The sequence below is a fragment of the Solenopsis invicta genome, chromosome 3 (genome assembly GCF_016802725.1).
Source record: "Solenopsis invicta isolate M01_SB chromosome 3, UNIL_Sinv_3.0, whole genome shotgun sequence".
Lineage (NCBI taxonomy): Eukaryota > Metazoa > Arthropoda > Insecta > Hymenoptera > Formicidae > Solenopsis > Solenopsis invicta.
The window spans coordinates 9,950,838-9,970,842 of record NC_052666.1 but is presented as its reverse complement, the minus strand read 5'-3'; the positions used below and the strand labels follow the sequence as shown (position 1 = coordinate 9,970,842).

Sequence of the window (20,005 nt, the reverse complement as noted above, 5' to 3'; positions counted from 1 at the left end):
TTTAATAAATTGGTAAATACATATGGTAATAGGTGCACACAAATAAAAAAAATTTTTTAATTTTATAAAGAGTGTAAAAATTTTTTCACATTTTTTATATTATATTATAAATTTGTACTCATTTCTTTTATACTTTACCTGTTTGTATCCTATTATTTTTATTTTATCTCCCTTTTTTAAATTTTAGTCATCATAATCTTCTGTATCAAAGCTTGATACATGAACTTCCAATTTGTATCTTCCGTCAGTTATTGAACCTATTTTTTTATTTAATTTATTATTATATACTGTTGCAAAATTTGTTTTGATATAACCTTCTATCACTGTAATAATTATTTATTGTTAAAGAATTTTATTTTATATTAAAATATTAATGTGATGCATTAAAAAATGTGATGTATTGTATAATTAGTTTTTGTTAGTACTGTCGACTTTCTTTATTAATATAATAAATTGATAAACCTGAGAAACTTACTGACTCTTGTTGTTATATTCAAAATTTCCGAAAAATTAACTTCTTCCGGTTCTGGCAGATTTAATGTGTTTTCAAATTTATATTTTCCTAAACATGAAATTTGGGTACTTGATGAGATTTGTAATTCATAATTAACATTTCCATTATTAAATTGAGTTGCTTTTAGTGGACGAGAATGTACACCGTCTAAATGAATAATCTGTTATAAAATGATCAAAATAATTTATTAATTATGCGACATTTATAATATACGTATGTCGTTCACGTATGTATACATATAAAGAGAATTAAGCGCATAATGAAAACACCTACATAATTTGATTTTATGAGAAATTCCACCCGGTCAATTTCGTCATTCCAAGTTATAACTTGAACACGTTTCCCCGATCCGTTATTTAGGAAAAATTTAAATACTTTATTTTGATGTTTATTTTCTACATATCTTGGAGCTTCAATACCATTAACGTATCCTATTATTTCACTATAAAAGTAATGAAATAATTAAGACCGTTTAATTATTAATTAATCTATTTTTATACAAATCAAAGTTAAAACCTATATAGCTTCCTAAAACAATCAGTAGACAGTGTTTTTTAAATATTTATTTAATATTAATTATTTATTGTATAATTCATTATAAAAATGAATTTATTAAATAGTTATTAAAAAATAAAATTTATTATTTATTTAAAATAATAATTTAGAAAAAATATTAATTTAATATTTATTTAATGTTTATTTAATAGTAGTAATAATAGTTGTACTGCTTTATTCCCTTTGCAGGGTACACTGCGGACCTCCGCTTACAAAATACCTATGCTTCTCGCATCTTTTCATTCCACACGAGAGAGATGAGAGAACGAAATACACACTTATCCATCCATACATCATTCTACACTCATTCCTTGGACCTCTGTTTCCGCCGCATTTTCCTTCCTTCCTTCCATATTTCCATTTATTCCAAGCCAACCTCCTCCTTCCCTCATATCCTCCAGTCTCTTCATCCAAATCTCTCCCTTCCCCCTCTCACCTAAAACCTTTTCTACCATCTCCCGCCATCCCTTTTCTATCCCCCAATCCGTGCATTCCTTCCATATATGTTTCCACGTTTCCTCTCCCTATCCACATATCGTTCCACGTTTCCTCTCCCTATCCACACATCGTTCGTATCCACACATTTTCCTCTTTTTCTTCCCAGTATCTATCTTCTCTCATACCGTCTCCTAACCTAAACCTAAACCTCGTAATCCTTTTCCATCTTTCCTCCTTCCAATCTCTCTTCAAGTACTCCGGCACTTCCTTCCCCTTCACTTTGTTATACCATCTGTTGAACCTCGAGCTTTTAATTTTTTCCCACCTTTCCTCTTCCTGCTGCTTCCTCTCTCTTCCCCCCTTAACCCTCCTTCTTCTCTCGACTTTTCTATTTCCTTGATATTCCAGCTCTTTTCTTCATAGAAACCTCTTCTTTCTTCCTTCTATTTTTCCATCACTTTTCCCTCCTTTGCTCTACCTCTTATCTCCTCCCAACACAACCTTGCCAATTCCTCCCCTCCTCCTTCTCCCAGTTTCTTTTCATAACGCCATGCCCTTATTCCTACCCTTTCCCTTAATTTTTCCCTCTGCATCTCCTCCCTTACCATGTACCCCGGTGTGTACCTTCCCACCCCTATTACCCATTTCAAATACCTGTCCTGTATCCTTTTTACCCCTTCCCTTTCTTTCTACCCCCAAATTTCTGCACCATAGCTAACTACCGTCCACACCAACCTATCAAATAACCACATCCTTCTGGCCCAGTCCTTTCCGAATTTCTTCTTTCCTATTCCCCATACTTCTCTCATCACCACCGCTCCTTTTTTGACTCTCTCCTTTATATGCTCCAAGAAAGAAGAAGTAATGAAAGAATAAAGAAATTTAAAAGAAGGGAGAAGAAAAGGAAGCGTTCACAAAAAGTAAAATTATATTTTTATGAATCTTCTTAATATTTGCCTTATCACACTTACAATTTCGTAATCTCATATTTTTTCTTACTTTCTTTGGTATTATCTTGTTTTTTTAGTCTCTCATTTTTTTGTAATCTTGTGTTTTTGCTCATTCTTACGATTTCTCACACATTGATTTTTTTGCATTATTTCACTAAAATTAAAATATTTATTTTTAATTAACATTAAAATTTGGATTTATATTTTAATTCCTTTTTTAAAATTAAACCATTACGTTTTTAATAATTTATAAGTCTACATCCAATGTTTAAAGTAAATCCTTTTTTTTTAAATATTATGTAACGCTGGTACTTTTCGGTGCGGTTACAGGATGCGTTTGGGATCGGTTGTTCGGATGTGCTCGCCGGATGCCAGGGTCTTCGTCAATAATAACTCAGTGGTTTGTTCGTAATAATATAAATATGTAAATATATTCTTTCTATGTAACTTAGGTACAAAAAAATAATAACTTCGTGATCTGCGTGTAATGATAGAATCTAACGCTGTAGATATACTTGTCTCTAATATAATTCAATTACATAAATAGTTAAATGTTGGATTGAACAATATAAACGGAAACGGTGCGCATCGGCACGAAAGAAAGTACCAAGAGGTTCTCTTTGAACAAACTAAATGACTAAAGCGTTCGGTTAAGTCACGCGAACGGACTCGGATACTTTAATAATACTTTAAGCGGAGTTGCCGTAAAGCGGCAGACTCGTGAAGCGGTCAAACGGACCGCGATTGCCCCGCGCGATGGCCGGTCGCAATCGCGGAATTGACGGTGCGCGGTGCAGCGGACGATCCCGCGATACGCGAGGGCAGTCGACGTTTAGAGACCTAAGTGGTCTCACCCCGCGGGGTGTTGTCACCCCGTAGGAATAGGTTTATGAATTGAGCCGGGGAGCGGCGTCGAGTATTCCCGACGACGAGGTTGCTCCAGTGTTCTCAGATGGGACGGAATTTTAGCGCATGCGCGGTGGATTCAATATCAGTAAAGTATTTACTTTCATTAAGTAAAGGTATTAATGAGTAGTATGAGTACCCTTGTTAAGTGGTCTAATCAATTTAATATGTTGCACAATTTTAGAATCTTTTAATAGTGAAATTAAGTGATGTTTTCGCGTAAACATTCTCGCGCATGCGCGAAAATCCCGTCCCATCTGAGAACACTGGGTTGCTCTAGAAAATCCCCGAGAACGGACGTGCGGGACAGACGGTTCCTATTGGCCGAGAATACCCAGCCGCGGAAATGACGACTATTCCCGTCGCGGACGGAGGATGGGATTGGCCGAGTATTCCTAGCCGCCAGGAACGCCGAGTATGCCCGTCTTGAGATAGTTGGAACGAGAATGCCCGTTCCCGAGGAGATGCTCGAGAATACCCAAGCTAAGGAGCACCGAGGATACCCAGCGCAGGAGAGGAGTAAGTGCGAGATTGGTGGCTCGGAGCAATCTGATCTCGGCTTCCCGCTGCCGGTTTATATAGCGGTCCGCGTGGTCGGACGTACCAATCAGCGCGCGCGGTTGGGCCGGCCGGAGTGGGAATGCTTGCCGAATGCGGCGCGCGGCACGCATGATAGCGCGTGATCGTGGCAAGCTTAGCCGAACGCATGCACGTGCTCGGTCTTACGCGTTGTGTTCTGCGTTTGGATCGGAGTGGCGATACGGTGGAAGGGCGTAACGTTACAATTATTTAAAATTAAAACTATAATTTATTTCCCCTTTTTTTATTTAATACAAAAAGTGTTTTTAAAAAGAAAAATTATATTTCTTTACCTTTTAATTTATTTTCTCATATTTTTTGGCTTATTGTTCTATTTTTTTATTTTATCATTTGTTTTTTATAACTCTCAGGCAATCTTAGATCCTCACATACGTATTTTCATTCTTTATCTCTCTCTCTCTCTCTCTCTCTCTTTAGTTTGTAATTATTTTTACATAATTTTAAAAAATTAAAAAATTTTAATTTTCAATATTCTTTTATTTAAAAAGGGAAAAAGAAAAGAAGAAAATAATACAGAATAGATGAAGAAAAAATTAGAGGGAAGAAAGAAAATAAAGGATAAAGGAGAAGAAAAGAGCTGAAGAAAAGAGAAAATAAAGAAATTTAGAAGAAGGAAGAAAAAAAGAAAGCGTTTGAAAAAAAAGTAATTTATATTTTTGTGAATTTTCTTAATATTTACTTTATCACATTTAGTAATTTCAAAAATTTATATTCTTTCTCATTTGCTTTGATACTGTCTTGGTCTCTCAGTTTCTTATTTTTTTATATTCTCGTGTTCTCGTTCATTTTCATGTTTTCTCACACGTTGACTTTTTTATGTTTTTTTGTTCTCTTAAGAAAAAGTTAAGACATGAGAGCTTTGAATAACTATATATATATATATAAATATTTATTTTTAATTAAAATTCAAATTTAGATTTATGTTGTAAAGATTTATATTGCTGAAGTCGTCCTTTACCGACCAAACGCGGTAATTTTTGCACATATAATTTATACTAATTGCATTAACAGATCTAAAAATCCTTCTCTATAATTAAAGTATAGGCAATAATCTACAACGGACGACACGATTTTATAAGCGAAACAAACAAAAGTGGAAAATTACAATTTCGTTGTTGGCTTCTGACATTGACTCGTAGAAACATCTTCTTCGTATGAAATTTTCACACTTTGCAGGTATAAAACAATCGTCGTCCGTTGTAGTGTGGACATTGTAGAACAATATTGTGCTATCAGAAATGAGCCTAGGTGCTTTAATAAATAAGATTTATATATGTGAAAATTTCGTGTTTATTTCGTCTGTACTCTTGCGTGCGATATCTGTGGGAAGAGTCAAAAGTGCAGTAGATTAGTTCCTGGGTGTTGGGACAGATGTCACTGATTTATCATTCATCTTTTTACCTTTGGACTATGTGCTTACATTTGATTCTTTACACATATGCTTTCTCTCTCTCTCTCTGCTCTCTCGCTTCTCTCTCTCTCTTTCTCTCTCTCTCTCTCTCTCTTTCTCTCTCTCTCTCTTTCTCTCTCCTCTCTTTCTCTCTCTCCTCTCTTTCTCTCTCTGACTCTGATGCATGCAAACACACGACCGTACTCGTTATCTCTTAGCCTATCTCTATTTAATTTGTTGTATACAATTCGCAGTAAATCTATATAAATTTGGCCGTCTCAAGTTATTTTTTCTTACTGCCAATGAGAAAGAATGTGCGTACATGCCTACGTAAAAGAAAACGTCGTCCATTGTAGGATGGACATCGTAGAACAATATTGTGCTATCAGAAATGAGCCTAGGTGCTTTAATATAAAAAATTTATGACTGTGAAAATTTCGTGTTTATTTCGAGTGTACTCTTGCGTGCGATATCGGTGCGTGGCTGCGTAAGGCCTGTTCTACAATGCGTCGTATGTCGTGGGCCGTGCACCATGGGAATTGGCCAATCATAGTTAAATACTTTTCTTACATTCGAATGTGATTGGTCAATTCTTGCGGCGTACGGCCCACGATACCAACATGCAACGCATTGTAGAATAGGCCTTACGCAGCTACACACGCACGCTTTCTTTTACGTAGGCATGCATGTGCGTACATTCTTTCTTATTGTCAGTAAGAAAAAATAACTTGAGATAGCCAAATTTATATGGATTTAGTGCGAATTATATACAACAAATTAAATAGAGATAGGCTAAGCAAACAATCTAAACAATATCTTAGTGCTAAAATAATATTTTATATCTAGTTTTTTATGATTTGTGATAAAGTAAATGTATGTTATATACCAAAATAATATTTATTTTAAAACAAATTCAAGAAAATAAAATTTACTTTTGCAATTGATATTTATTGTTTATTTTGCTCATTTACATATTAATATTTTAAAATTAGAGGCTCAAAATATTTTAGCAAGAAAAGATCTCCAACAATTAAAATAGAAAGTCTTATATCTCACAAACCATATTTGAAATAAAAAATTACAAATAACTTTTGCTGAATTCTTTGAATACTTTCTTGTTATATTTTAAGTCGTGAGTAGCAAATTTTGGAACACTGTATTTAATTTTTGAAGCAGTTTCTTGCTAGAATTTTGAGCCTCAAATTTTAGAACATTGAATATGTAAAATGAGCTAAATGGACAATAAATACAATTACAAAAGTAAATTTTATTTTGTTGAATTTGTTTTGAAATTATAATTATTTTGGTATATAATATACAGAATTTACCTTATAAATCAAAAGGAATTAGATATATTATTTTCTAAGAATTTAGATATATTATTACCTATTTCCAGTACTAAGATTTTGCTTTGATTTTTTATTTAACAACTTAGCCTATCGAAAAAAGAGCTAGTTTTTTGGGGAAAGTATTATGACATAATTTTATTTTTAAATATATTTTATATTTATTTAAAATATATATTTTTATATGTAATACAATTTATAAAGATGTAAGATATGTAATATTATTAGAATGTGTGCATATGGCCTGAGGACCCCCCCCCCCCATACACATACATCCAGATGATGTACGATGCATCATATTACCCGGATGATAATGCATCATATTACCAGGATGATGATAAATTATACATCCTGGATATTGATGCATCGACGTACATCCTGGCACGGCTGGATACATCGCTTGTGACTGAGGAGGCGCGATTATGATTAGCGATAGTGCAACGTACGTTGTAGGCATTGCAGACGGAACTGCGGGCGACGCTGGCGCTGCGTTCCGATTATAGTTCTTCCGTCCTCTTTGAAACATACGATGCCTCTGCAACAAAATATAATTTTTATTAGTAATATACGTATAATTAGCAGACAAGTAAAAATTAATACAGATAAAAATAAAGTAATGTTTATTTGAAAGTTATTTATAAATTATTTCAGTAATCTAAAGAAATATTTAAATAAATAGAATAATAAGACTGAAGCTAGCAGCCGGACTTGGCAGTCGAATGCTGGAATCTAGCGGTGTAGAATACGGAGGGGGGGAGGGCAAAATAAAATTAATTTTTTTCTAATACTAATACTTACAATTATTGACTAATAACGGTTCCCGATGGCAAATACATTCCATTTATGCATTGATTATGTTTTTAAACAATAAATATAAATACTCATGATTCACATATGTTAAAATGTTTTTTAGACATTATTTATGATTACCATATGTGTGAATCATGAGTATTTATATTTATTGTTTAAAAACATAATGCATAAATGGAATGTGTAATAATGTATTTGCCACCGGAAACCATTATTAATCAACAATTGTAAGTATTAGTATTAGAAAAGAATTAGTTTTATTTTAGCCCCTCCCTCTTCGTATTCTACGTCAATAGATTCCAGCGCAAGATTCGGCTTTCAAGTCCGGCTGCTGGCTTTAGCCTCGTTAATTGTTATACATATTGTATATTGTTATATATATTTTTATTCACGTTTCGAGTAAAGTTTGGTCGTGACTGTGGCGGCCGTGATTGTGGAGTTTCCCTGGTGAAGCCAATGCAGCCGGCGGTAGCGGTGGCGGCGCACAGTGGGACGAATGCGTCATTTTTCGGTCATTTGCTTATAAATTCTACATTTTGCAATGGAATTACTTGAAATTTTATATGAATGATGTACGATTCGTATATTTTCAGTGTATGAAATTAAGATTACCTGCAACTTACTGTTATCGATAAAATATATAGATGATTATTCCACAACTGTAACGTATGAAGTTAATTGAGTATTTAAAAATAAGCAATGATAAATATATAATATTTTTTATGAAAAAAAACAAAAATCGAGGTTAATTTAATTTTTAGTGATGACCTTAAACTAATATAATACATAAATGAGTCTAGAATTTGATTAAATTTAAATTTTATATTGTTTGTGATATAGTGGACGAGAAAAAACGTAACACGCAAATCTATCAAAGTATACTGATATTAACAATTTGATTTAACAAACAAATATTTATTATTTTATCTGCTCTCAGCGCTACCCAGGATCAACGACGTGGACGTGGCAGATATTTGATCCCTCGGGGTGCTTAATTTTTGTGAGTCCCCTTGCCTCTCACATCTATTTTTTTTAATTTAGTCATCATAATTTTCATTATCATCGCTGAAATATAATAAACATTTTGCATCATCAGTTAATTCTTTCTTTTTACGTTCCATCAATTTTCGCGAACTTGATATTATTGGATCTGAAGCAATCATCAAATTATTAAAAATATCTTCATTATTTTGTATCCGCGACATTTTTCGCGAATGATTTTCTCTATATTTTCGAAAATATTTATGATTGGCTTCCTGAGCTTCTTCAGACAATTGTCCTATTGGTACAATAGCATTTTTTATAATATCTTTGCCATGAATTAATAATTTATGAATAGATACTGGCATGTAGTACCAAGGGTATAACGATACAAATATTTCGGCAGTTTTAAAACTGTAAGATTCGAACTCTGATAGATTAATTCTTTTACCACTAGCGATTGCTTGTAACAAAACTCCAAATCGAGTTATCAAATTCTCATCTAAACCTGTAATGGCAGCTGATAATTTTGGATCAGCAAAAAATTTTCGAGCAGTATTACCATCATTGGATGTACCTGTTCCTTGTTTAACAATGTCTACTAAAAGACCTGTTCTCGTTCTGAAGGCAGTTTGTATCTCGCGTTTTCTTTGCTCGACTTCTCGTTTATCACTCTCATTCCTCACTGCCCAACATTTGACATTAAGGGGGGAAACCACAGTAAAATTTTGAAAAAATCGAAATTTTTTTTTTTCGCTTGTAAGGTGCTTTAGGGTCTTAAGAATAATATTCCAAAAGAGTGCCGCAAAAATGTGTAAATACCCAAATTTTCCATTCTGCAGCAACGCCTCTCAGGTATGCTCCGAGCGCCTTTTGTGATTCCGGCGCGCGCTGTAATTTAGCACAGATGCTGAACCGTACGAAAACGTGACGATAACTAAAAAGGAATGCGTAGATCACGTACAAAAACGCACACAACCCACCTCCGTAATTTGAAGAAACGCACAAAAGGCTTGGGAGGAAAAGGGAAATTGACAGGTAAACTGATCGACGAACTGTCAATATATTTCGGGTTAGCTATTCGTAGAAATTGCGAATCAGTCGAAAAAATGAAGACAGCTATATGGGCCACATTACTTCACAAAATATCTACGGATAACCATCCCCAACACGACAATTGCCCGACTGGAGAAAATTCATGGTGCTCGTGGCAAAGGGCGAAATCTTCTAACACTTTGGCTACCTATACGCACAAACCACCAATGTCTGATGTAGTTTATGAAGCAATTAAGCCAGTTTACGAACAACTCACTGCGGATGATCTTCTCACTCGCTGCATCGGCGGTTTCACACAAAATAATAATGAAAGTTTGAATTCGACAGTGTGGGCGATTGCTCCAAAAACTTTAAATTCAGGCAAAAAAGTTATCGTTATTGCTGTCAACATCGCTTCGTGCATTTTTAATGACGGGTTACTGTCCGTTTTACGCATAATCGAAGTCATGGAGATGAAAAACGGCCCGAAAAGTTATGAGCTGTGTATGGAATTAAATGAAAGGCGAATACAGAAGGCGGAGCGATCCATGACAGAGGGCGCAAAACAGGCCAGAATCGACCAGATGTCAATTCGAAAGGCCAAACATCAACAGGAAATTGACGAAGAAGGCCAGTTGTATGGTGCAGGCATCGCCGATTAGAGGTATATAAAAATATTATATGATTTTACAGTACTTAAAACTTTAAACGCGTTTTTCTCGAAACCACTTTTTTTTAACTGGGCGGACACATAACTTGAATAAATCTTTACCGATCGGTTTGAAATTTTCACAGTATATTCAGAATACCTTTCTCTATGGAACTGCGTAGGGTTTTTTTTTATATTATATAGTTTTTTTTTATCAACAATTTTATGGCGTTTTTTTTTGTTACATTTGCAAGTTTTTCTTAAAACGTGCGCCATTTTGCGAAAAATTAACATATCGAAAAAATCCTACGCAGTTCCATACCCATTTATATATAGAACCTAAAAAACTTTCATTTTTTGTTCCAGGTCAAAAATTACGGACTGTAGATGTCCGCCCATGGGCCCTCCTGTAAAAATAGGCGCCATAGGACAAGTGCTGCACAGCCGCCATTTTGTAATAAAAATGCGTCAAAAAATTTTAAATTGTAGTTCGTTTATGATGTTATACTGCTTATTTTACAGATTTTTGATTCATCATTTCATTGACCCAAAAAAAATTCCCGAAAATAGCCTTACTTTTTCGTGCTCTACTGTGGTTTCCCCCCTTAATTCTGTACGAAATGTGTAATAAACATTCGAAACAGCGAATCCAACAATGTAATGAGGAAAGTCCGAACGATAAGTATTCATCTTTCACAATATTTCTTTTCATTGAATTTAAATCATTCATTTGTTTTGGAGACGCTCCACAAAGATAACATTTCATTGATGATTTAGTATTTGTCATTATGTTACAGATCTTGTTATCGATCATAGTAAATAAAAGCGTATGCTTCATTGAAATTCCTTCTTCAGAGACAAATAGTATCAAAGAAGAAATTTCTTCCTTGATTTTCTCAACGATAGTTTTCACTTCAGCTGCCTCTTCTTTTACAAATTTAAATTCGATCGGTCTACAGAAACGAGTTGAAGAAGGGGAATCGTTTTGCCACAATACATCGCCATTTTCGTTAGAATAAATTTTTATTGGTACGAAACTGCATATAAAGATGCTAGAATCATCATGCAAAGGAGAATCAAAATTTAATTTGTAACGCGATTGATCGGAGGCACCATCACACCCCCATTTAGATATCATCGTTAAATTTGCAGGTGCACTTAAATGAGGACGTAGCAGTTTTATGAATCTAAATGCAGTGTGATTTAAAAGACTTTGTAGAGAGACTTTAACACCTATTTCAGAAATTTCTATTGATTCTCGCTGTGGGAGGCAATCTTTTTTCGCTAATTGAATTTGATTACAACTAGGTAATACTCTAAATTTAAATTTTGTGATGTCACGAATAATATTATACTGACTGCGTGTTAATTTTACAGAAACAAAAGTACTTAATGCAGTTTCTTTATTAATCAAATCAGTTCCACTTTCGATTTCTTCACAGAATTGTTTGACTTTTTTTACATGTTCTGGATGTCTCTGGATAAAATCATATATAAATAGCGCGTCATCAGATTTTAAATTTTTTTGAACAATAAAGTCGACCATTTTTGGATTATTCCGTACTTCTTCAGTTTTTTTTCTTTTATATCGTTCGGAGAAATCTTCGAAATTCTTTGATCTATTAGGAGGAATACGTGAAGAAGTAGGAATTAAATTCTGTATTTCGTTCGGAAAAGAAAATTCGCAATCTAACCAATTTTTATTCTTTGTAATGAATTTATTGTAATCGTAACGACTAGATAACCATTTTGATTTCAAGGTCTTCGTGAAATTGGAAATTTTTCATTTTAATGCTTCCGATGCGCATTTGGGTAACTTAGTGTTAAAAGATGTTGTTATTTCGCTTGCTAAAGCTTCGAAATCTGATAAATCCAGATGGTTTTCACGCAAATAATTAAAAAGATCACGATTTGTTCGGAAATTTTCCATTTTAGGAGAAATAATATTTATTTCTTCAAAAGCGCTGTCTTAAGTACCTTCGGTAACTCTTGCACTCGGAATCAAAACAGTTCAGCCGCTAGCCGGTTACATAGGCATAGGACTGAACCATCAAGAAGTGGGAGTAACAGATGAGGGGACTCGCAGACAACGCACGATCACAGACCCAGTGCGTCTTTTGTCTTTTTCTACCCGAGCATTACTCCCACTCCTCAAAAATCTGGGGATCACTCAGCCTACAGATCCTATGTCTATGGCCGGTTACAAACAATTGGTAGCACCGAATGTCGCGACCATGTGACGTTTAAAATGTGTGTGTATGTGTGTGTGTGTGTGTGTGTGTGTGTGTGTGTGTGTGTGTGTGTGTGTGTGTGTGTGTGTGTGTGTGTGTGTGTGTGTGTGCATGTGTGCATGTGTGCGTGCGTGCGTGCGTGCGTGTGTGCGTGTGCGTGCGTGCGTGCGTGTGTGTGCGTGTACGCGCGCGCGCGTATGCGTGTACGTATGCATGTGCGTGTGCGTGTTCGTGTGTGTATGTATTCATAGTATTATATGTGTTAGTTCACAAATTACTGATTCGTGAAAATGAATTATTGGAATATGGCTAAGAGAATGGCTAAGTGGAAGATGTTTGACCAAATCGAGTGAACTTTGATGTCCATTTTTCCATGAAAGGGGGACGAATGGGGATATTAACCAAACAAGTAAAAAAACTAGATGCTTTGCCCTATCAAATAGTATAAAATTCATCTCATTCCATCCCATTCCAAAAACTTTATTCATTTTTAAATATTGAAGAAAGAATTTTTTTTATCTATCGAATGTTATATATATTTATTAATATATAATAGTACTCAAATGATATAAAACTAAGATAAATATATTTTTTGAACCCCAATAAACAAATTCTAATAAACATTTAAGTTATATTGGCAATTATGTTTTCTGTAGAGGGTTTAGAAAGTAATCTATTGAATTACTAGAATTCCAATATTAACAAAAATGTCACACTTTATCGGATTATTTTAAAGAAAAAAGAAAGGGTAAATTAATTATAAATATATTTATTTATAGTTCATGATATATATTAACGAAAAAAACAATCAAAATTCGAATTTGTGCATCTTTAATTTTTTGTCCAATATCCGGTTTTTAATGTATTCGCCCCACAGTGCGGCGGCGTCGGCGTCGGCTACGGCAGGGTCGACGTCGACGGCTGCGGTGGCAGGGTCGACGTCGGCGGTGGCGGAGGCGGCAGGGTCGACGTCAACGGCTGCGAAGGCGGCAAGGTCGACGTCGACGGCTGCGGTGGCAGGGTCGACGTCGACGGAGGCGGAAGGATCGACGTCGACGACTGCGATGGCAGGGTCGGCGTTGGCGGCGGCGGCGGCGCGGCGGTAGTGTCGATGTTTGCCTTGCTTTTATCGCCGGTTCACTTTTAACTGAAAAAAAAAGAATAAAAGTATAAATTGCGTTTGGTCTCATAAAACAGAAAAGTGCTTCTTCACCCTAAAGATTGTTCGGCAATATTCGGTGCTCAAAAATCACATGATTCAAGCACGCTCTGCTCTACCACGTGTCTCAATTTTACACTGCGACTAATTTTGTTATAATAAAATGTACTTACATTTTCGTGTGTACGCCCGCCGTTGTTTATCCATTTTCGTGCTTTTATCAGAGTCACACATCAACAAGATTTTGGAGTTTGAACCGGCGAAAGCAAGATCTGCGAAGCAGCGTAACACAAAGTCGCGAAGGTGTCTCGAGTTTCGAGCATAGTGGAAGTAGGAATGGTATGCGCGAAACTCAGAAACCACGCCCCTTTTTCGCGTCGAGTGTCGCGAAAACCTTGTCCTGCTAACTGCGAAAAACTAAATGTTTGATGATTTCAGGTTGCTACAACTGTTTTGATTGCATCTTTATCACACCTTACTATAAATGTGCATTGTGTCCTTTTCTCTGGTACCTGATACATATCAATATGTCTTTAACGGGTGCCCAATGTACGTATCCCTGAATTAATTCATGTTAATAAAATTCTTGAAAAATGCTTTACAAAGTTTCATGATGACTACTTTTTTCAAGAGAATTATGTAATACAAAAAGTGATTACACTTGTCAAAGAAAATACCGAATAATGTCAATGCATTTCCGATGAAGTATTACAATGTTTGGTATGAACTCTCGTACTATATACGAGTTAGAGAAATACATCAAAAACAATACAGTTCAAAATGATAAAAAAAAGACAAAAGAAACAAAAATAAAAAAAAGTTATTTCCAGCTTTGCAAAAAAAGTAACATAAATTGTAAATAAATTATATTCTGTATCTATCTTTAACAGGTGTAATCACGTTTTATATTACGTTATGGCAAGCATTGATTTATATAAGATATTTATAATTTATTTTGACTGTTGCATGAAAATATATATTAGAGTTTCTTTCATATAAATAAAAGTCGTTTATTTTTATTTACATATTGCAGTTGTCGTTAAGTAAAATTGACCAGAAATTGGAGCTCGCTCGAACCACTCGTTCGAGCACCAGACTCTCGCGACGAAACTACAAAAGCGGGCAGGCGCGCGCTTCCCAATCCGGCAAGCCGCGCCTCGTCCTTACACCTGCCTGCCGAATCCCCGCTCCAGCTCCTCGATCCACCGGGCAGCGGGAACTCGGCCGGCAAGTACAGCCATCTAGGCTAGATTTACAGAGTAGACAATAAGAATGCGAACATTCCGCCCGCCTCGTCAAGTTGACGAAACGGACGCAATGCTCGTAGGACCCTGCCGGCGGAACTCCGTGAAGCGGCAGTCCCTTCTATGGCTTAAGTATTAGTTGGCGGGAGCCCTGGCGACGTCCTCGGCGTAGTCCTGCGCGGGACGTAGATCCTCCGTCGCCTCAGGGCGTAACAGACACAGTTTGGTGACCGGGCGCGTCAGCGGCGGAGGCCGTCCTTACGGTGACCACCCGTACGAGTCCATCCGGTCCCGGGCTCACCGCCGTGACACGTCCCAGGGGCCACTTAGCCGGGGGCAACACTTCGTTTTTGATCAGGACAAGGTCTCCGATGGCAAAGTTGCGTCGGCCAGTGTGCCATTTGGTAGACTGCTGCAGATGATGAAGATACTCCTTGGCCCATCTCTGCCAAAAATGAGTCCGTAACGCTGAAACCAACCGCCAACGATTTAGCAAGCTGGATGCAGCCTCGGGTGGAGCCGGCTCGGGCAGGTTGGTAAGCGGTTCGCCAACCAAAAAATGCCCCGGCGGAAGGGCCGTGAGATCCTGTGGATCGGAGCTCAGTGGCCTCGAATTGAGGCAAGCCTCAATTTGGCACAGCAAAGTGGCCAGCTCCTCGAAAGTGAGGGTGATCCCCTATGAGGCGACGCAGATGGTACTTGGTGGAGCGCACGCCAGCCTCCCACAGGTCGCCAAAATGAGGGGCGCGAGGAGGAATAAATGTCCAGTTCGTCCCGTCATTCGCGAGACAAGCACCGACCTCGCGATGAAATTTGGAGGCTTTATGGAACATCCCTTTCAGTTTCGCATCCGCACCATGGAAGTTGGTGCCGTTGTCGCTGAGGAGCGAGGCACATCGACCTCGGCGACAGATAAAGCGGCGGAAAGCCGCAATGAATGCATGGGTCGTAAGATCCGTTACCGCTTCCAAGTGGATAGCCTTCGTGACAAGGCAAATAAAAAGGCATATGTAGCCCTTTGTTGCCTTGTGACCTCGCCCCTTGGAGGTTCGTATACGAAGCGGTCCAGCGTAATCCACGCCAGACGAGAGGAAAGGACGCGACGGACGCACCCTCTCCATCGGTAACTGGCCCATGCGCTGTTGACCTGTTGCAGCTCTATAGCGCGCACAGCGTACGCACTGCCGCGCGATTATCCGGATTCGCGAGGCGCCGCCCAAGATCCAGAAGTGGCGCATCAAGTAGCCCCTCATCAGCTGAGGGCCTCCATGAAGGGTAGCCAAATGCGCGTGTCTGATCACCAGCATCGTGAAGTGTCCGGACCTTGGGAGAAGCAACGAATGCCGCTCCGTCTGCGGTATTAGAGCCGCTTGAAGCCTTCCTCCCACGCGCAGCAGCCCTGTCTCATCAAGGAGAGGGTGAAGACCACGCAATGGAGATCGACGCGCTACAGGGCGGTCGCCTCTCAGCGCAGTAAGCTCACTCTCGAACGCCCGTTCCTGGACCATTCTCACCAACGCACAGCGGCCAAAGTGCAGCTCGTCCGCAGTAAGATAACCATTTCGGGAAAGCTCTCGTCCCGACGCATGGTGATAGAATCTAAAACAGTAAGCAGTTATTCGAAGAAGCTTAGTCAGAGATGAAAACCTTTCCACGAAGGTCTCCTCCGGGAGAGTGTGAGCCTCGTGTACAGCTACTCGCCGCTCTTCGTCTCGGAAGGCAGCGCCGACGGGTTCGCTTTGGACGGGCCAGGTGTTACGGGGCTGGCTGAGCCAGGGCGGCCCATGCCACCACAAGTTCATAGTCAGCAATTCCACTGGGCAGACCCCTCTCGTCGCGGCATCCGCTGGATTGAGCGACGTTGGGATGTAGTTCCATTGGTCGATCGGTAGAAGGCTCTGGACTTCAGCCACTCGGTTGGCTACAAATGGCTTCCACCTTGAAGCGTGGGACTTCAGCCAGCTGAGGACCACCTGCGCGTCCGTCCAGGCACAGATCGACGTTACCGGGAGACTAAGATCCCCGGCGGTACGGGCGAGTAGTCTCGCCAGCAGTAGAGCCCCGCACAACTCAAGGCGTGGGATGCTCTGAGTTTTTATCGGGGCGACCTTAGTTCGCGCCACCAATAGGTGTGTCGCAACGCCCGACTTCTGCACTGCTCGCAAATAGACGGCAGCGGCATAGGCTCGCTCCGAAGCATCGGAAAAGCTATGAAGCTCCAGGGTGACCGTGTCTGAGCCGCGCTTGACCCAACGAGGCAAGCGCACGTCCTCCAATTGTTGCAGAGACGCTCGGAAGGTCTGCCACGACTGTGTCAGCTCCGTGGGCAGTGGATCATCCCAGCCACATCCAGTCAGCCATAAATCCTGAAGAAAAATCTTGGCAAACACGAGGACCGGTGCCGCCCATCCAAGAGGGTCAAAGAGCTTGGCCACTTCCGAAAGTGCTCCTCGATTGGTCATGGCCAATGGTACCTCAGAGCGTGTGTCTCCAAGCGGGGACACTCTCAAGGCGAGAGTGTCAGTCTGAGGGTTCCAGATGACGCCTAGGGCGCCCACCGCCTCCTCAGTAGAGAACAATCTCTCTTCTTGATCCGAGCGAGGGCACAGATTCCTCCAATTGGAGGCCCACTTGCTCAAAGCGAACCCCCCTGCGCGCAAGAGCGCAGCCAATTGCTCCTGGACGTCCCTGGCCTCATTGGGAGAGTCACCACCTGCAAGAATGTCATCCACATAGGAGTGGCGACCGAGAGCTTCCGATCCCCTCGGAAACCGGGATGATTCGTCCTGAGCCAGCTGCCGTAGTGTCCGCAAGGCCAAGAACGGCGCCGAAGCCGTTCCATAGGTGACTGTGGTAAGACGATAGTCGCGGACTTCCTCAGACGGGTCCGCCCGCCATAAGATACGCTGGAGGTCAGCGTCATCTGGGTGGATTCGGATCTGCCGAAACATCTTAACGATGTCGGCCATGAATCCGACGCGGAAAAGTCGCTATCTCGTTAAGACGGTCCACAGATCCGACTGAAGACGTGGCCCTGGCAGAAGTGCGTCGTTTAACGAAAAGCCCGACGTAGTACGAAATGACCCGTTAAAAACGACCCGAATCTTATTGGAGGAGTCTCCTGCCTTAAATACCGCGTGATGCGGCAGATAATACGACTCCCGTGCAGTGAGAGCTTCAGGACTCACCAAGTCCATGTGGCCAAGTGCTAGATACTCGACCATAAAGTCGGCGTAGCGTTTACGGAGCTCCGCTTTCGTGCCTAGTCTGCGCTCGGAATTCAAGAGTATGGTCATCGCGGCTCGACGTGAATTGCCGAGTTTGACTTCTTCTTCTCTTCTCCTTGGTAGGCGGACGATGTAGCGTCCGTCTGGATTCCTAGAATGCGTCTCGCGAAATTGTTGCTCCGCCCAAATCTCGTCAGGAGTCAGAGGCGACTGAGAGCTAACCTCCTCTAACTCCCACAGGCGCTGAACTGCGCGAGAGAGATCCTCGTTGGTTCGCGCAAAGTTAACCGAAATGTAATGTGCGGTCGTCATCCCACGGTCAACCGAAGCCAGCCCGGACAGTACCCAACCAAACGCAGTGAGCTGCGCAGAGGGAGAGCCCGGTGGTCCATGACGCAGGGCCGGTTCCATCACCAGATCATAGACGTCCGAGCCGAGCACGGCACCGACCGGGGCCGGGACGTCGTAGGCTGGATCCGCCAGCTCCAACCCGCTGAGATGCGGCCAAGACGTCGTCCTCACGCGCTCCGGCGGCAATAAACTTATCAAGCTTCGAAGCACCAGAGCTTCGGTTGGAAGGCGCAAGCTCGGCTTATGAGGAGAGCTCACAGTGAGCCTGCAGGAAGAAGAAACCACGCCCATGTGAGCCTCCTGGAGACCCAGAACTGTCACGTTCACTCGCCGTCGACTGGCGTGCAACTGCTGCGCAACCCACTCCGTCACGAAGGTTGACTGTGCACCCGAGTCCAGGAGTGCTCGGACCTTGATCGCGTGCCCCGAGTCACTGAGCAAGGTGACCATAGCCGTCTTCAGGAGAACCGTGGGCGCAGTCGGCGTCGCTAAAGCAGCGACACTCGTAGTCGCAGTGCTACTCGTCACCGTGCCGATGTCACCTCCCTCCGACGACTCGAGGTTTGCAACGTGCTGAAATGTAAAGCCATGTAGCGATGTGTGATGCTTACCGGAACAGACCAGACATCGACCTGTTGCCGCGCACGCATTTACTCGATGCCCCGTGCGTAGGCAGCTGAGGCACAAGTTAAATTTCTTGGCCAACTCACCCCGGTTAGCCACGGTCATGCCCTTGTATTTGGCGCAGTAGGAGAGCAGATGATTCTCTTTGCAGAGTGGACACTTTCCGTCCGGCTTTGGCTTAAAAGTGGAAGCCGCATTCGCAGAGACACGCGCAGGTTTGATAGCCCTGGATCCCGACGCGGACGCGGCCTGAGTAGGGCAGACATCCGGGTTTGCCACCTCCAGAGCTCGGATGCGATTTTCCAGTCTCTTAGTTGCTGGAAGGAAGGAAAATTGCGCGAATTTCCCAGCGAGGTCTCCCACTGAAGACGTGTCTGGGAGTCCATCTTGGTTACGAGCAAGTGCACGAACCAATCATCCCACTTGTCGACGGGACGCTCTAACGAGGCGAAAGCTCGAATCGATTGCGTTACAACTCCGAGCAAGCGTTTAAGTTCTGCCGGTGACGCCTTAGACAGACCCGGGCAAGACAGCAAGTTACGCATGTGACTGAAAAGTAGAATGCGCCGATTATCATACCGAGCGACCAGATCGCTCCACGCTCCCTCATAGGCGGCATCGGTTACTGGAGCCTTCGCCACCACCGCCGCTGCCTCCCCAGAGAGACAGCTTCTCAGATGTTGCAATTTCTGCACCGCGGGGATATCCGGCACATTATGCAGGAGCGAGCTGAAGAGGTCGCGGAAATCCTCCTATGCGAGTTGATCGTCCGAGAACTTTGGAAGATCGAGTTTCGGAAGATGCAGTTGTTTCAGAAGGGGCTGCGTACCAGCTTCCGATTCATCGGTCCTCCGCTCCGACGTTTGTTTCTTAGATAGGGCTGTCAGAAACTGAGCTCGCACGGAGAAATAACTTTCTTCAGTGGTGGTGAAGACATCGCTCTTATTATATGCGCTCGCCTCGAAACCCTCGAGAGCGATCAGCTCAAAGTGTCG

At 40.9% G+C, this 20,005-nt stretch overlaps 3 protein-coding genes across 3 annotated transcripts; 1 reads left to right on the top strand and 2 right to left on the bottom strand.

Moving 5' to 3' along the window:
• Positions 1–9,318: 9,318 nt before the first annotated feature.
• Positions 9,319–10,783, top strand: LOC120357225. Its single transcript, XM_039447231.1, has 2 exons — positions 9,319–10,189; positions 10,541–10,783. Exon 1 carries the CDS (start codon positions 9,438–9,440, stop codon positions 10,185–10,187), a length of 750 nt encoding a protein of 249 aa, XP_039303165.1. The 5' UTR covers positions 9,319–9,437; the 3' UTR covers positions 10,188–10,189; positions 10,541–10,783.
• Positions 10,784–15,010: 4,227 nt separating this feature from the next.
• On the bottom strand, positions 15,011–17,777 carry LOC120357359. Its single transcript, XM_039447539.1, has 2 exons — positions 15,609–17,777; positions 15,011–15,484 (listed from the first exon to the last, which is right to left on the bottom strand). Exons 1-2 carry the CDS (start codon positions 17,775–17,777, stop codon positions 15,011–15,013), a joined length of 2,643 nt encoding a protein of 880 aa, XP_039303473.1.
• Positions 17,778–17,798: 21 nt separating this feature from the next.
• On the bottom strand, positions 17,799–19,629 carry LOC113005229. The gene is made up of 2 exons (XM_039447538.1): positions 19,590–19,629; positions 17,799–19,327 (listed from the first exon to the last, which is right to left on the bottom strand). The coding sequence occupies exons 1-2, from the start codon at positions 19,627–19,629 to the stop codon at positions 17,799–17,801; spliced, it is 1,569 nt and encodes a 522-aa protein (XP_039303472.1).
• Between the last annotated feature and the right edge of the window lie 376 nt (positions 19,630–20,005).

Bases quoted from the DNA above. Each gene is read 5' to 3' on its own strand.
- LOC120357225 (XM_039447231.1), top strand. From the start codon at position 9,438: ATGCGTAGATCACGTACAAAAACGCACACAACCCACCTCCGTAATTTG.
- LOC120357359 (XM_039447539.1), bottom strand. From the start codon at position 17,777: ATGGCCGACATCGTTAAGATGTTTCGGCAGATCCGAATCCACCCAGAT. The intron at 15,485-15,608 runs GTCGGTGCTTGT...GTCGCCTCATAG, and splicing joins CCTCCAAATTTCATCGCGAG to GGGATCACCCTCACTTTCGA.
- LOC113005229 (XM_039447538.1), bottom strand. From the start codon at position 19,629: ATGCCGCCTATGAGGGAGCGTGGAGCGATCTGGTCGCTCG. The intron at 19,328-19,589 runs GTATGATAATCG...CCTTCCTTCCAG, and splicing joins TGGAGCGATCTGGTCGCTCG to CAACTAAGAGACTGGAAAAT.